This window comes from Emiliania huxleyi, assembly GCF_000372725.1.
Source record: "Emiliania huxleyi CCMP1516 unplaced genomic scaffold EMIHUscaffold_275, whole genome shotgun sequence".
NCBI classification, from domain to species: Eukaryota; Haptophyta; order Isochrysidales; family Noelaerhabdaceae; genus Emiliania; species Emiliania huxleyi.
This window is the reverse complement of record NW_005199968.1, coordinates 22,510-36,536: the sequence shown is the minus strand read 5'-3', so window position 1 is coordinate 36,536 and position 14,027 is coordinate 22,510. Positions and strand designations below refer to the sequence as shown.

The window sequence follows — 14,027 nt, the reverse complement described above, 5'->3', positions numbered from 1 at the left end:
GGTTTCAGAGACGCCCACGACACTCGACACGCGCCGCTCGATCTCTTCGAAAGACTTAAGCGGGACACGGCAACGGCATGTAAGTCACACAGTCCGCTTTTTTCAGACATGAGCGGTGTTGCTATGACTAGACAGCGCGAACGAACCGCGAGAACGGTAGTTTCTGCACACGGGCATCCTGTCGAGGAAACGCCCAACCATCGTCCCGTTGGCGGCAAATCCCGTGTTTCCCGGCGGCGCGCTCAGTTTCGCGACGCGAAAGAAGGGGTTGAAGCCCACGTGCCCGGTCGCAAAGTATCGAGACATCGGTCCGCCGCTCTCGGCGTCGCACGGGCCGCACGCACACGCGAAGGTGACGCCGTGCCGATGCGCAACCTCCTCGTGGGCGAGCGGCTCCCCTCCGTAGCTCTCGATGGACGCTGCGTCCCGGTGGTAGTTGCGGTTGCGCGGGTTGCGCGTGGCGCACGCTAGCGTCCACCAGTCATCATACCGAATGACCGTGCCCACGCGGGCGAGCCCGTGCTCAAAGACCCAGTCGAGCGCCTGCCTGGCGCTGATGTAAAGGTCGCTGTCAATGTCAATGAAGGAGGCGGGCCCAGAGGTCCGCAGGATGCGTGCAGCGAGCTGGGGCGTCAAACTCTCGCTGTACATGCCGGGTACGAGGTGGACCTTGCGCTCTGGAAAGCCCTCTGTAATTGAGGCGTGCACGCGCTCGACGGCGCGAGCCACCGCGGCGTGCTTGTCCTCACTGGCTGCTGGGCCCGACCCGACACTGTCGCTCTCGTGCGCTCAGGGGAAGGATGAAATTTGTACACATCATGTAAACGAATGATCTCGATCCCTCCACACGGGACTCAATGGATACGAGCTCTCTCGATCCTAACCCACTTCAATACTTACTCGATGGAGGTTCAGCGGGTTAGGGTCCCCGTCGGTACACCAACCCGACCGGCGCGGGACCCTATCGGAGCCCCGCGTTCCTCATATCCATTGAGCCCCACGTTGTGGACGGCGAGCTCCCTACTACTGATCACCCCAGCATGACGGGGATGCATGAATGGAGGATGGGAAGAATGAGCGGTAGCCCCGCGAGGTACGAGCGGGGCGGTAGCCTTTCTTCACACCGGAGTACTGGTGCATCCAGCCCTCACACACAGAGTCTGGCTCTGCTGTGAAAACGAAAGAGGACGTACGCGCCTACTTTCAAGACAACGCGTTCCTACGACGTGCCTATGGCTGAGCCGCCCAATGGCGCTCGCCCACTTGCCTACCACAGCCGAGCGCCTCGCGCCCGGCTCTGGGCCCCGCGACAACGCTTCGCGCACCCACCGACCTTCCCCTTCTCTGCCACCATGCAGGGCGTGAGGGCGATGGCGTCAAACCTCGCCTGTTCACATCTATCATTCACAGGTCGCTCACAGAGCACCTGTCGCGTGTGTCGCCCCCCCGCGCTCTGCGCTCGCTGGGCGCCCATCGCAGACGATCGAGGGCGGGGGCACGCCCACGATAATGACCCAATGACGATCGGCCCCCCGCGCTAGCCGCTCGCTGGGTGCCTCTCGCCGACGATCGAGGGCGTGGCACGCCCACGATAGCAACTCAATGATAGCGTCGGAGCCTTGCCTATTCACTCGCACCCTCCCGAGTGCCCTCGGGGCGCACTGCATCGCTCGCGACGTGCCGCCGTGTGGCGCGCGACGCAAACCAGCGACAGTTGCTCGGGTCGATCGAGCGCGACGCTCTACTTCGCTGCGTCGAACGACCTCTCGGCGCGCCACACATGCGCTCGCCGCCTTCGCGAGGCGCCCTGCGCCTCCTCTACACGCACCGCACGCCTTCGCGCCGCGTGCCTTTGGCGAGAAGGCCGCCTGCAGCCGCAGCCGCCTCTCCGCCTCTCACACGAGCATGCCTCATCTCGGCATACTCAGAGATTCATAGCGGCCGCCCGCTCGAGCGCGCCCCGCGCCTCGCTAGGGCTCACCGTGCCGCTGCAGCGCGCCCCTCAGCCGCACAGGCACCCTCCCGAGTGCCCTCGGGGCGCTTCATCGCCCGCGACGCGCCGCCGTGTGGCGCGCGACGCGAACCAGAGATAGCTACTCGAGTCGATCGAGCGCGACGCTCTACTTCGCTGCGTCGAACGACCTCTCGGCGCGCCACACATGCGCTGGCCGCCTTCGCGAGGCGCCCTGCGCCTCCTCTACACGCACCGCACGCCTTCGCGCCGTGGTGCCTTTGGCGAGAAGGCCGCCTGCAGCCGCAGTCGCCTCTCCGCCTCTCACACGAGCATGCCTCATCTCGGCATACTCAGAGACTCATAGCGGCCGCCCGCTCGGGCGCGCCCCGCGCCTCGCTAGGGCTCACCGTGCCGCTGTAGCGCGCCCCTCAGCCAGACAGGCACCCTCCCGAGTGCCCTCGAGGCGCTTCATCGCCCGCGACGCGCCGCCGTGTGGCGCACGACGCAAACCAGAGGCAGCTGCTCGAGTCGATCGAGCGCGACGCCCGACTCCGCCGCGCTGGGCGACCTCTCGGCGCGCCACACATGCGCTGGCCGCCTTCGCGAGGCGGGCCGCGCCTCCTCTACACGCACCGCACGCCTTCGCGTCACGTGCCTTTGGCGAGAAGGCCGCCTGCAGCCGCAGCCGCCTCGCCGCCTCTTACACGAGCATGCCTCATCTCGGCATACTCAGAGACTCATAGCGGCCGCCCGCTCGAGCGCGCCCCGCGCCTCGCTAGTGCTCACCGTGCCGCTCTAGCGCGCCCCTCAGCCAGACAGGCACCCTCCCGAGTGCCCTCGGGGCGCTTCATTGCCCGCGACGCGCCGCCGTGTGGCGCACGACGCAAACCAGAGACAGCTGCTCGGGTCGATCGAGCGCGACGCTCTACTTCGCTGCGTCGAACGACCTCTCGGCGCGCCACACATGCGCTGGCCGCCTTCGCGAGGCGCCCTGCGCCTCCTCTACACGCACCGCACGCCTTCGCGCCGCGTGCCGTTGGCGAGAAGGCCGCCTGCAGCCGCAGCCACCTCTCCGCCTCTCACACGAGCATGCCTCATCTCGGCATACTCAGAGTATCATAGCGGCCGCCCGCTCGAGCGCGCCCCGCGCCTCGCTAGGGCTCACCGGGGTGCTCTAGCGCGCCCCTCAGCCAGACAGGCACCCTCCCGAGTGCCCTCGAGGCGCTTCATCGCCCGCGACGCGCCGCCGTGTGGCGCACGACGCAAACCAGAGGCAGCTGCTCGAGTCGATCGAGCGCGACGCTCTACTTCGCTGCGTCGAACGACCTCTCGGCGCGCCACACATGCGCTCGCCGCCTTCGCGAGGCACCCTCCCGAGTGCCCTCGAGGCGCCCCCTAGCTCGCGGCGTGCCTCCTCGTGGCGCGAGATGCAGACCAGAGGCGGCTGCTCGAGTCGATCGAGCACGACGCTCTACTTCGCTGCGTCGAACGACCTCTCGGCGCGCCACACATGCGCTGGCCGCCTTCGCGAGGCGGGCCGCGCCTCCTCTACACGCACCGCACGCCTTCGCGCCGCGTGCCTTTGGCGAGAAGGCCGCCTGCAGCCGCAGCCGCCTCTCCGCCTCTCACACGAGCATGCCTCATCTCGGCATACCCAGAGATTCATAGCGGCCGCCCGCTCGAGCGCGCCCCGCGCCTCGCTAGGGCTCACCGTGCCGCTGTAGCGCGCCCCTCAGCCAGACAGGCACCCTCCCGAGTGCCCTCGAGGCGCTTCATTGCCCGCGACGCGCTGCCGTGTGGCGCACGACGCAAACCAGAGGCAGCTGCTCGAGTCGATCGAGCGCGACGCTCTACTTCGCTGCGTCGAACGACCTCTCGGCGCGCCACACATGCGCTGGCCGCCTTCGCGAGGCGGGCCGCGCCTCCTCTACACGCACCGCACGCCTTCGCGTCACGTGCCTTTGGCGAGAAGGCCGCCTGCAGCCGCAGCCGCCTCGCCGCCTCTTACACGAGCATGCCTCATCTCGGCATACTCAGAGACTCATAGCGGCCGCCCGCTCGAGCGCGCCCCGCGCCTCGCTAGGGCTCACCGTGCCGCTGTAGCGCGCCCCTCAGCCAGACAGGCACCCTCCCGAGTGCCCTCGGGGCGCTTCATCGCCCGCGACGCGCCGCCGTGTGGCGCACGACGCAAACCAGAGGCAGCTGCTCGAGTCGATCGAGCGCGACGCTCTACTTCGCTGCGTCGAACGACCTCTCGGCGCGCCACACATGCGCTCGCCGCCTTCGCGAGGCACCCTCCCGAGTGCCCTCGAGGCGCCCCCTAGCTCGCGGCGTGCCTCCTCGTGGCGCGAGATGCAGACCAGAGGCGGCTGCTCGAGTCGATCGAGCACGACGCTCTACTTCGCTGCGTCGAACGACCTCTCGGCGCGCCACACATGCGCTGGCCGCCTTCGCGAGGCGGGCCGCGCCTCCTCTACACGCACCGCACGCCTTCGCGCCGCGTGCCTTTGGCGAGAAGGCCGCCTGCAGCCGCAGCCGCCTCTCCGCCTCTCACACGAGCATGCCTCATCTCGGCATACCCAGAGATTCATAGCGGCCGCCCGCTCGAGCGCGCCCCGCGCCTCGCTAGGGCTCACCGTGCCGCTGTAGCGCGCCCCTCAGCCAGACAGGCACCCTCCCGAGTGCCCTCGAGGCGCTTCATTGCCCGCGACGCGCCGCCGTGTGGCGCACGACGCAAACCAGAGGCAGCTGCTCGAGTCGATCGAGCGCGACGCTCTACTTCGCTGCGTCGAACGACCTCTCGGCGCGCCACACATGCGCTGGCCGCCTTCGCGAGGCGCCCTGCGCCTCCTCTACACGCACCGCACGCCTTCGCGTCACGTGCCTTTGGCGAGAAGGCCGCCTGCAGCCGCAGCCGCCTCGCCGCCTCTCACACGAGCATGCCTCATCTCGGCATACTCAGACGTTCATAGCGGCCGCCCGCTCGAGCGCGCCCTGCGCCTCGCTAGGGCTCACCGTGCCGCTGTAGCGCGCCCCTCAGCCAGACAGGCACCCTCCCGAGTGCCCTCGAGGCGCTTCATCGCCCGCGACGCGCCGCCGTGTGGCGCACGACGCAAACCAGAGACAGCTGCTCGGGTCGATCGAGCGCGACGCTCTACTTCGCTGCGTCGAACGACCTCTCGGCGCGCCACACATGCGCTCGCCGCCTTCGCGAGGCGGGCCGCGCCTCCTCTACACGCACCGCACGCCTTCGCGTCACGTGCCTTTGGCGAGAAGGCCGCCTGCAGCCGCAGCCGCCTCTCCGCCTCTCACACGAGCATGCCTCATCTCGGCATACCCAGAGACTCATAGCGGCCGCCCGCTCGAGCGCGCCCCGCGCCTCGCTAGGGCTCACCGGGCTGCTCTAGCGCGCCCCTCAGCCGCACAGGCACCCTCCCGAGTGCCCTCGAGGCGCTTCATCGCCCGCGACGCGCTGCCGTGTGGCGCACGACGCAAACCAGAGGCAGCTGCTCGAGTCGATCGAGCGCGACGCTCTACTTCGCTGCGTCGAACGACCTCTCGGCGCGCCACACATGCGCTGGCCGCCTTCGCGAGGCGCCCTGCGCCTCCTCTACACGCACCGCACGCCTTCGCGCCGCGTGCCGTTGGCGAGAAGGCCGCCTGCAGCCGCAGCCACCTCTCCGCCTCTCACACGAGCATGCCTCATCTCGGCATACTCAGAGATTCATAGCGGCCGCCCGCTCGAGCGCGCCCCGCGCCTCGCTAGGGCTCACCATGCCGCTGTAGCGCGCCCCTCAGCCAGACAGGCACCCTCCCGAGTGCCCTCGAGGCGCTTCATCGCCCGCGACGCGCCGCCGTGTGGCGCACGACGCAAACCAGAGACAGCTGCTCGGGTCGATCGAGCGCGACGCTCTACTTCGCTGCGTCGAACGACCTCTCGGCGCGCCACACATGCGCTGGCCGCCTTCGCGAGGCGCCCTGCGCCTCCTCTACACGCACCGCACGCCTTCGCGTCACGTGCCGTTGGCGAGAAGGCCGCCTGCAGCCGCAGCCGCCTCGCCGCCTCTTACACGAGCATGCCTCATCTCGGCATACTCAGACGTTCATAGCGGCCGCCCGCTCGAGCGCGCCCCGCGCCTCGCTAGGGCTCACCGGGCTCCTCTAGTGCGCCCCTCAGCCGCGCAGGCGCCCTCTCGGGTGCCCCTGGGGCGCTACATCGCTATCGACGCGCCGCCGTGTGGCGCACGATGCAGACCAGAGGCAACGGCTTGAGCGCGACGCTCGACTCGGCCCCGTCGCGCGACCTCTCGGTGCGCTCTACACATGGGCCACCTTTGCGAGGTGTGCCGCGGCCGTGGTGGTTATCTACTCCGCCTACACGCGCAGATCGACCAACGCTCGAGTCGACAGTCGCTCGGCCTAACCTGCTTTGCTCTTGCAGCAGCAGGATCGCTTGTCTCTCGCTGCGCGCCTCCGCTGCCTTCGCGCAAGCAATCGTATCAAGGTGAGCAATCGAGAATAGCTAGCATATCCCGCCCGTAGCGACACACTTCGGTGCCGCTCAGCGAGCACTCGGTCGCCACAACGAACACTGACTGACCCACATGGACATCGGTCCTGTGGTGGGCGAACTCTCCGGAGGAGTTGTGCCCGGGACATGTGGGAGCGGCCCGTGGCGAGTGCCCCACGGGCCTTGCTATACGAGTGCCGCCCCGTCCCCTACCGGCCTAGCCGGGAGGTTCAGCGGGTTAGGGTCCCCGTCGGTACACCAACCCGACCGGCGCGGGACCCTATCGGAGCCCCGCGTTCCTCATATCCATTGAGCCCCACGTTGTGGACGGCGAGCTCCCTACTACTGATCACCCCAGCATGACGGGGATGCATGAATGGAGGATGGGAAGAACACCCAAGCGGACAAGAGCCGTTTTAAAACTTTCCTCGCCACAACAACACCATCTTTGCCCACTCCTCCCCGCTGTACACACTGTAGTCGGCCCCGTGAACCTTCGGCCCCGCTGTGAACACTGTAGTCGGCCCCGTGTACACACTGTAGTGTGCTGTGAGTGCCCCTGTGTGAAGAGTGCGTAAGGGGTTGGATTTTGCCCCCCCCCCCCGGGGGGGGGGGGCAGGCGTCACTTCGCTGTTTTTTCCACAGCACGCCACTAGGGAACCTCGTGAATAAACGAGTATAAAGAGCGTTGGATTGGGACAGATCCGGCACAAGCAACAAAGGTGGGGACGTGTCTTTCCTAGCTCGGGCCGTCGGTTTCTTTCTTCCCTTTACAGGCACCAACAGGGAAGAAAGAAGAAGACAACAGGGTACAGAACCCCACAGACAGTGAAGTCTGAAGTGTGACGGGGCGGCTATATCTAAGGTAGAACTCCCGCCGCTTGTCCGCATTCTTCACCAGACCTTGCTCGAGCCTCTTCATGTTAGCAATCCCACCCTCCCGCCTCCCGGGCCAGTTCCAGTCCAGTCCACGGCGTCCGCAAACACTTCAATCAAGCGTTCAGATCGAGTTAGAGGGTCGCACCTGGTGTGAGTGAGTGAGTACACACACACGGTCGCACCTGCGCGTATGCCGGACTTGCACCGATTGCCGTTCGCTATCGTCTTCGGCCCCAGGGTCGTTCGCTATCGTCTTAATACACATCTTCCCAGTCCGCATCATATTTCCCGCGGTCGTTAGGATCTATCCCTGTTCTGCATGATGGCGTACTCCACCTCGCCGCCACCCTCGACGCCCCAGAAGGGAGAAGTTCTGCCAGAACGTATTGTGCGTCATCTGCACCACAGTAGCATTGCCACTGGACATCTTTCGTTGGAAAGCGCACACCCCTCGACGACCCCTCGACACCCCTCGACACCCCTCGACACTGGCAAGCGTGGTTTCAGCCTCGACAGGCCTCGACAGGCCTCAACAGGCCTCGACAGGCCTCGACAGGCCTCGACACCTCTACCCCTCGACAGCAGCTCGACACCCTCGACACCGGGCCTCGACACCTCGACACCAGGGCTCAGGATACGAGATACGGGCGGATACGCGCGGCGCCATCGTCGCTTGCTCCATCGGCGCCCTGTCCACGCGCCGCGGTCAGCGATCGGGCCATCGTGCTCGGTAGCAGCGAAGATTTCGAGGGCCCGGACGGGCCGCTGCCGCCATCCATCGCGATCGTTGAAAGCGAGGCCAGGCTAGAGCAGGGCAACTGCCTTACGCAGCTACTCCGACGCTTCCCTGCACTTCACTACACCTCGATCAAGTACAGTGACCCCACACTCCCCCACTTGTGGGTGCTCCCGCTCGAGGGGCAAACGGCACAAACGGGCCGGCTCGCGGACTTCATGGTGAGCTTAGGGCTCACTGTGAGAGAGCAAGACCTTGACTACGAGAGCTCCGATGACGATGCAGCCAGCGATGTCGACAGCGCGCGTTGCGATGAGCCGCTGGACCCTGACGTAGAGGCGGAGTTGCCCGATTATTTTTAATAGGCATTGCGGCTAGAATGAATATTCGGTCGCCCCCGCCCCTAACGGGCTTCTTGGGTGGAAAGAAATGCCACTGGCGGCTTATGCCCGGTTACTCAAGACGGTGAAGACGGTCTGGTCTGTGCTACGAGAACGTTCTTGACGGATGAGGTCGCGGCCGACGCGCCGACTCGAATCAAGGTGACCGACTTTGATCAGGGTCAGCTGATTGCGATTTCAGTGAGCCACGGTATCGTCGACGCTCGCAGCCTCGGCGTGTTCCTGCGCGCATGGTCAGCGGCATACCGCGGCGACACAACCGACGAGCCGGTCTCTTTTGACGCGTCGGTGTTGCCCGCTGCGCCGGCTGGCTTCGGCGCCGCACCTGTCGTTGCGTCCGATGGCATCCCCGACGCGTGGCGAGCACACCATCGGCCTTTCAAAATGCCGCACGGGACGGCCTTTGCGCCAGCGGTGACCACGTATCACCGCTCGCGCACCGCGCTCGCCGCTCTCGCCGCGCGCTTCGACCCCGAGGGCGGGTCGCCGCTCTCAGCCAACGATGCCCTGTGTGGCGAGGTTGCGGAAGCAGTCGGTGCCACGAGCGTCGCGCTGATGGTCGACTACAGGCAAGCCGTTGGGGCGGGCGACCTCTTTGGCGTCGCGATCTCAACGCAGGACGTGGTGGCCGAGGCGCCGTCCGGAGTGCCGGCAGCGCTCCGCCGCGCCGTGCCGCTGTGGCGCGCGCGCGACTTCGTTGATTGGAAGATCGGGCAGGGCTCTGGTGGATGCGCTGAGGTGTTCTTCAACTCGTGGGTGCGCGCCTTTGCGCTTCCAGAGACCAGATTCGCGGCGCCAGTGCAGACCATCATGCTTGGCCGAAGCATGTGCGCTGCGCGCATGCGGGCATTTGCACCGATGGGCGTGCCGTATGTGCTCATGCTCCCACACAACGACGGCGTCACGGTCGTTGTGATGGGGCCCGAAGACGTGGGAGGCCGGATTGAGGGCGCTTCGTCTGTGGCACTGCCCTCTGAATAGAGCTAGAAGCCGGTCTCTAGAGTAGCAGACTCTCGCCGCTCGCTCCGCTCCGCCTCCGGACTCGGTGGGGTCACTGCACACTGGTCTCCGCGCTCGAGCCGGAAACGCGAAACACCACTTTGTGTGTGGAGAAGTTCAGCGCCAAAACGACGTACTGACGTACTACCTACCGTACCTTTTACCTTTTGAGAGATGCGGGAAGCCCACGCCCGGACCCACTCACCCACTGATCGTCTCGACTCTCACGTGAGCTGCTTCACCCCACCCCCACGAGGCGCGCCCGCACCGCCTCCGCGAGCCGCGCCGAGCCCGCGGCGCTGGTGTGGATCCCGTCGCCGGCGAGCAGCTCGCAACACGCGCTCTGGTTGGCGGGGCAGCCGCCGAACGCGGTCTCGACGAGCTGGGCGGGCGCTCCTTCCGAGGCGAGGACACGTGCGGCGCGGCCCACCAGCGGCGGGAGGAGCGTCGAGATGACGCCCTTGTCGAGGTTTGCGCCGCCGACCGAGCCGCGCGGGTAGCCAACGCCGAGCAGCGCGGCCTCGGCGGCGTCGACGGCGTGCGCGGGTGGAGGCACGAGCAGCAGTAGCCGTGGCCGCGAGGGCAGGGAGAGGAGCTCGCGAGCCAGGCTGAGCAGCGCCTCGACGTACCCGTCTCTCGGGAAGGCCATGGCAGGGCCCCACGTCTCAGGCTTGGCGTCGTTCGAGCCAACCATCAGCGCAACCACGTCGGGTCGGAAGCAGCTGACCGAACGCCACTCCGCGGTGCGGCGAAGCGCCGCAGGGCCGTCGGCGGCGGTTCGGCCGCCGTGCGAGAAGGACCCGACAACGAACGCCTCTCCCAGCGCCGCCTGGAGCATCGCCGGCCAGTTGCCGCGGCCCTGCAGCTGCCGCTTGAAGGGTGGGTGCGTCCCTCTGCCGGGCTCGTGGCTGGCGTCGCCTCGGGTGATGGAGTCGCCGATACATGCCACCCTCTGCCGGCCCGGCGACGGCGGAAACTGCTCCTGGGCGCAGCTGGGGCACCGGTGGCCGGGAGGCGCGGGAGACGCGGACGCGAGAGCACTCGCGCACGCCCTGCGCCGCTCGTCGCCTTCACTCGCGACGTCCGTCAGCGCGCCGTAAATCGTTGCGCTCGCGGGAGCAGCGGAACTCTCCTGCCGCCGTCGCCGCGGGCACCGGGCGCGGACTGGCATCGGCGGGGCCGGCCCGAGCGGCCCGCGCACTGAGACGGTCCTGAAGGACGCATACCGCTGCGGCGAGACCACTGGCGCGTCGCACGCGGCGGACCACGCGCACGACCGCTCCCGCATTGAGAAGGACGCAAATCCGCAGCGGTCGCACTCGCGGCAGCGCCGGACGCAGCTGTCGAGGCTGGTGATGTTCCACCGCCGGCCAGTCCGCCAAGCGCCGCGGTCACCATGGACGCAGTCGAAGCGCTCGCCCGGCCGGACGGAAGCGCAGGGGTGCCGGGCGGCCATATAATGTATATCTGGAACGACGGAAAAGAAGAAAAAGTAGTACACTAACGGTGTGGGGGCGCGGAGGGCTTGTTGGCGAGCCAAAATGGTGTTTTCCGAGGCGCTGCGCTAGGCTCAGAGCGAGTTCGCGCTGCGCTAGGCTCAGACGGCGAGTTCGCGCTGCGCTAGGCCCAGACGGCGAGGTAAGGTAAGGTAAGGTAAACTTCTCCACACACACGAGGTGGTGGGGCAAGGGGGGGCAACCCTCGCGTCTCCACGTCTAACGACAGGAGCCCCACGGCATTTAAAGTGCAAGGCCCGGTGCGCGTGGGTGGCGAGTTCGCGCTGCGCTAGGCTCACAGATGCGAGTGCGCTGCGATAGAAGAAAAAAACAGGGTCGAAACGACAACCGAAGGGAGGACTGTGTAGTGTAATCATGTGTCAAGAGGCTCAGAGCGAGTGCTGCCATGCTGCTGCTGCTGCTGCTGCTGCTGCGCTGCTGCTGCTGGCCTGCTGCTGCGTGCTGCTGCGTGGCGAGCGCCGTCGCCGAGGCGGGCCCAGTGTGCAATCTTTACCGGTATGAGACTGGTATTTGGCGATATTTTGATTAGTTTTGGAGTGGTATGGTATAGTGGTATGCGAAAGTGGTATGCGGGGTTTTCAGTAGTTGTAGCGGCTGTCGGTGTGGTCCCGGGGGCGAAACCATGCAAAAGTGCGGGTATCACCCGGGTATACCCGGGTTTTTTCAGGTATACCCGCAAAATACCCGGTATTTTGCCGATTTTGCCGATTTTGCCACCAAGAAGGCACTCCGACTCGCTTTGATTTCCGTGAGGCAACTGGTATCCCGTACCACTTTTTGATTAGTGCAGGCCTTGGGTTTGATTAGCCAAAAACTCCCATACCGGTAAAGATTGCACACTGGGCGGGCCTCGGCGGAGAGCGCGACGATGCGGCCTTTTCCGCGACCCGCACAAAGAAGAGGCGCCCTCCGTCCGCCTCGACCTGCCACCGGCTCGCGTCGACCGACCTGGCCGCGGCGTGCCACAGACGTCCCCTACCGCCGCGCGCGCGCGCCTCGTGCGGTGTCGTGCGCGCCAGGGCGCCAGCCCGGGCTGCCAGCCGCCACGCTGCAGGTGCAGCGCTCGGCGCTGCCGGCCCGCCGCGCGCCACCCGGTTGGAGGGTATGTGTTTGAGTATTTTACAACAAGAAAACACGCGATCTCTCGCCGCACCGTCTCTCGGGTCTCTCCACTCTCGCGCGCTTGCTGGGTTGCTCTCACCTCTGGAGTGTGGAGACCTCTCTCTCGCCGCACCGTGCGGCTCCCGCACACACGCCACGGCTCACGCTCTCCAGTGATAACAGTGGCAGCGGCGCAGCGCGCGCGCGGCGCGCGCGACGGAGGGGCGGAGCAGCGACCGCTGGCGCGGTGTCGCTGCTCCGTCTGTCAGCCAGAGACGCGCGCTCTGCCGCTCCACGCCCGGCTGCTCCCTTGCCCCGTCACCCGCCGCGCCCTCGCCCGGCCGCCTCACCGCGCACGGAGCGCTCGGCTGCTCGCCGCCGCCGCCGCGCGTCCCGCGCCGCCACGCTTGCCCCCACCTTGCCTGACGCGCGAGGAGAGGTAGGAGGTGCTTGCCGCGGCCGGCGAGCACTCCCGCGCCTGCGGAGGGGCAAGGCCTGAGGGCGGGCGGGCGGGCGGGCGGGCGCGGGTGGATAAACGCTGCGCCGCCCCCGCACAAGCGACACTGGCCGCGGCTCGCCGCCACGCGCCGGCTCGGAAGAGGGGCTGTCGGCGGCGCAGCAGAGCGGCTCGCCTCGGTGCTCGAGCCGCCGACAACCCCCCACCTCGACGTGACGGCCGTTCCCAGGGCCGGCCGGTGCGCGCCCGACCCACGCCCCCTCTCGCACCCCCCCGACCCCCCTGCGCGGCGCACCCGTCCGCTGTGCGCCGGCTCGAGCGCCTATTGCCAAATCGCGACGTTTGAGCGCAGCGCACGCATCCTCTGGGCGCCTGAGCGCGGCGGAATCTTGCCAGAATGTGGCCGCAGGAAGAGCCTCCGGCGGGCCTCCGGCGGACGCCTGGCGGCGTGGCGCTGCGCGCCGGCCTCCGGCCCAGGACCTATTTGACCTGCTCGCTACCATCTGACCTTGGTTGGCCCTCGCAGCTGTGATACAAAAGTGGGGACACGCTTGGCGCGCGCCCCCAAAAACGAGCGCTGAGGATCAAAAATGTTTCAAGGGGCCGGTCATCCTCCTCCCATCCGCATCCCTCGAGCCTCGTATTCCTTGGTTGTCTGTTTTCTTCACCAAAAATGGGTTCCATCGAGCTAATCACACGGGTCGCGGGGCGAGCCACATCATCACCGGCTCGCGGCAATACGGGCACTCTCGCATCAGCCCGGAGCATGGACCGCAGACGCACAAGTGGCTGCACGGCACCGCGAGGTGAGACTTCGGCCGCTCGAAGCATATGATGCACGACGTCTCACCCCCCATGGTGGACTCGGGGGCAGCTGGCCGCCCCGTGTCGAGGCCGGCGTCCGCTAGTGAGACGGCAGCAAACGGCTCAGTGACTGGCAGCTGCTGCTCCGCCGCCTCTGCCGCCTCTGGCCCGATCAAGCGCTCGATGGCGCTGACCCGCTCCTCGAGGCTACCCTCGGTCGCGGCGCCGAGGCTCGCCTCCAGCTGATCGACACGCCGCTGCAAGTCCCCGCCGCCGCCGGTCGACTCGCTGCTCACCGCCCCCTCGCACCGCGACACCCGACGCGCCAGCGCCGCCTCCTCCGCATCCACCTCTGACCGGCGCAGCGCCTCTGCTAGCTCCGTAGCTTCTCGCAGCGCTGCCCGCTCCGCCGCACCCGCTCGCTCTGCCGCCTCGCGCTCCGCTCGCCTCGCCGCCTCTTGCTCAGCAGCCAGCCGCACCGCCCTCTCCTCCTGCTCGCGAAGCTCTGCCGCAGCCTTCGCCCTCCGCTCCTCCTCTAGCTTGAAGGCAGGCGGCGCCTTCTTGGCCTCCTTGTTCTTCGCCTTGCCCTCCTTCCTAACCGCTTTCTTCTCGGCTGCCTTTGCGCGCTGCTTCGCCTTCTCCTCCTCCGCCCTCCTGTCTGCAGCCTCC

At 67.2% G+C, this 14,027-nt stretch overlaps 5 protein-coding genes across 5 annotated transcripts; 2 read left to right on the top strand and 3 right to left on the bottom strand.

Moving 5' to 3' along the window:
* Positions 1–102: 102 nt before the first annotated feature.
* Positions 103–820, bottom strand: EMIHUDRAFT_238708 (hypothetical protein; the record flags this gene model as incomplete). Its single annotated transcript, XM_005776649.1, has 2 exons — positions 103–748; positions 816–820. 2 exons carry the CDS (start codon positions 818–820, stop codon positions 103–105), a joined length of 651 nt encoding a protein of 216 aa, XP_005776706.1.
* A 6,713-nt stretch (positions 821–7,533) lies between these two features.
* Positions 7,534–8,441, top strand: EMIHUDRAFT_238706 (hypothetical protein; the record flags this gene model as incomplete). The annotated part of the gene is made up of 2 exons (XM_005776648.1): positions 7,534–7,581; positions 7,860–8,441. 2 exons carry the CDS (start codon positions 7,534–7,536, stop codon positions 8,439–8,441), a joined length of 630 nt encoding a protein of 209 aa, XP_005776705.1.
* A 67-nt stretch (positions 8,442–8,508) lies between these two features.
* On the top strand, positions 8,509–9,461 carry EMIHUDRAFT_238705 (hypothetical protein; the record flags this gene model as incomplete). The annotated part of the gene is made up of 2 exons (XM_005776647.1): positions 8,509–8,562; positions 8,640–9,461. The coding sequence occupies 2 exons, from the start codon at positions 8,509–8,511 to the stop codon at positions 9,459–9,461; spliced, it is 876 nt and encodes a 291-aa protein (XP_005776704.1).
* A 156-nt stretch (positions 9,462–9,617) lies between these two features.
* Positions 9,618–10,318, bottom strand: EMIHUDRAFT_367751 (hypothetical protein; the record flags this gene model as incomplete). The annotated part of the gene is made up of 1 exon (XM_005776646.1): positions 9,618–10,318. A coding segment is annotated over one exon (601 nt), but the record flags the coding sequence as incomplete, so codon positions are not given.
* Positions 10,319–13,246: 2,928 nt separating this feature from the next.
* Positions 13,247–13,704, bottom strand: EMIHUDRAFT_238703 (hypothetical protein; the record flags this gene model as incomplete). Its single annotated transcript, XM_005776645.1, has 2 exons — positions 13,247–13,646; positions 13,676–13,704. 2 exons carry the CDS (start codon positions 13,702–13,704, stop codon positions 13,247–13,249), a joined length of 429 nt encoding a protein of 142 aa, XP_005776702.1.
* Positions 13,705–14,027: the final 323 nt, after the last annotated feature.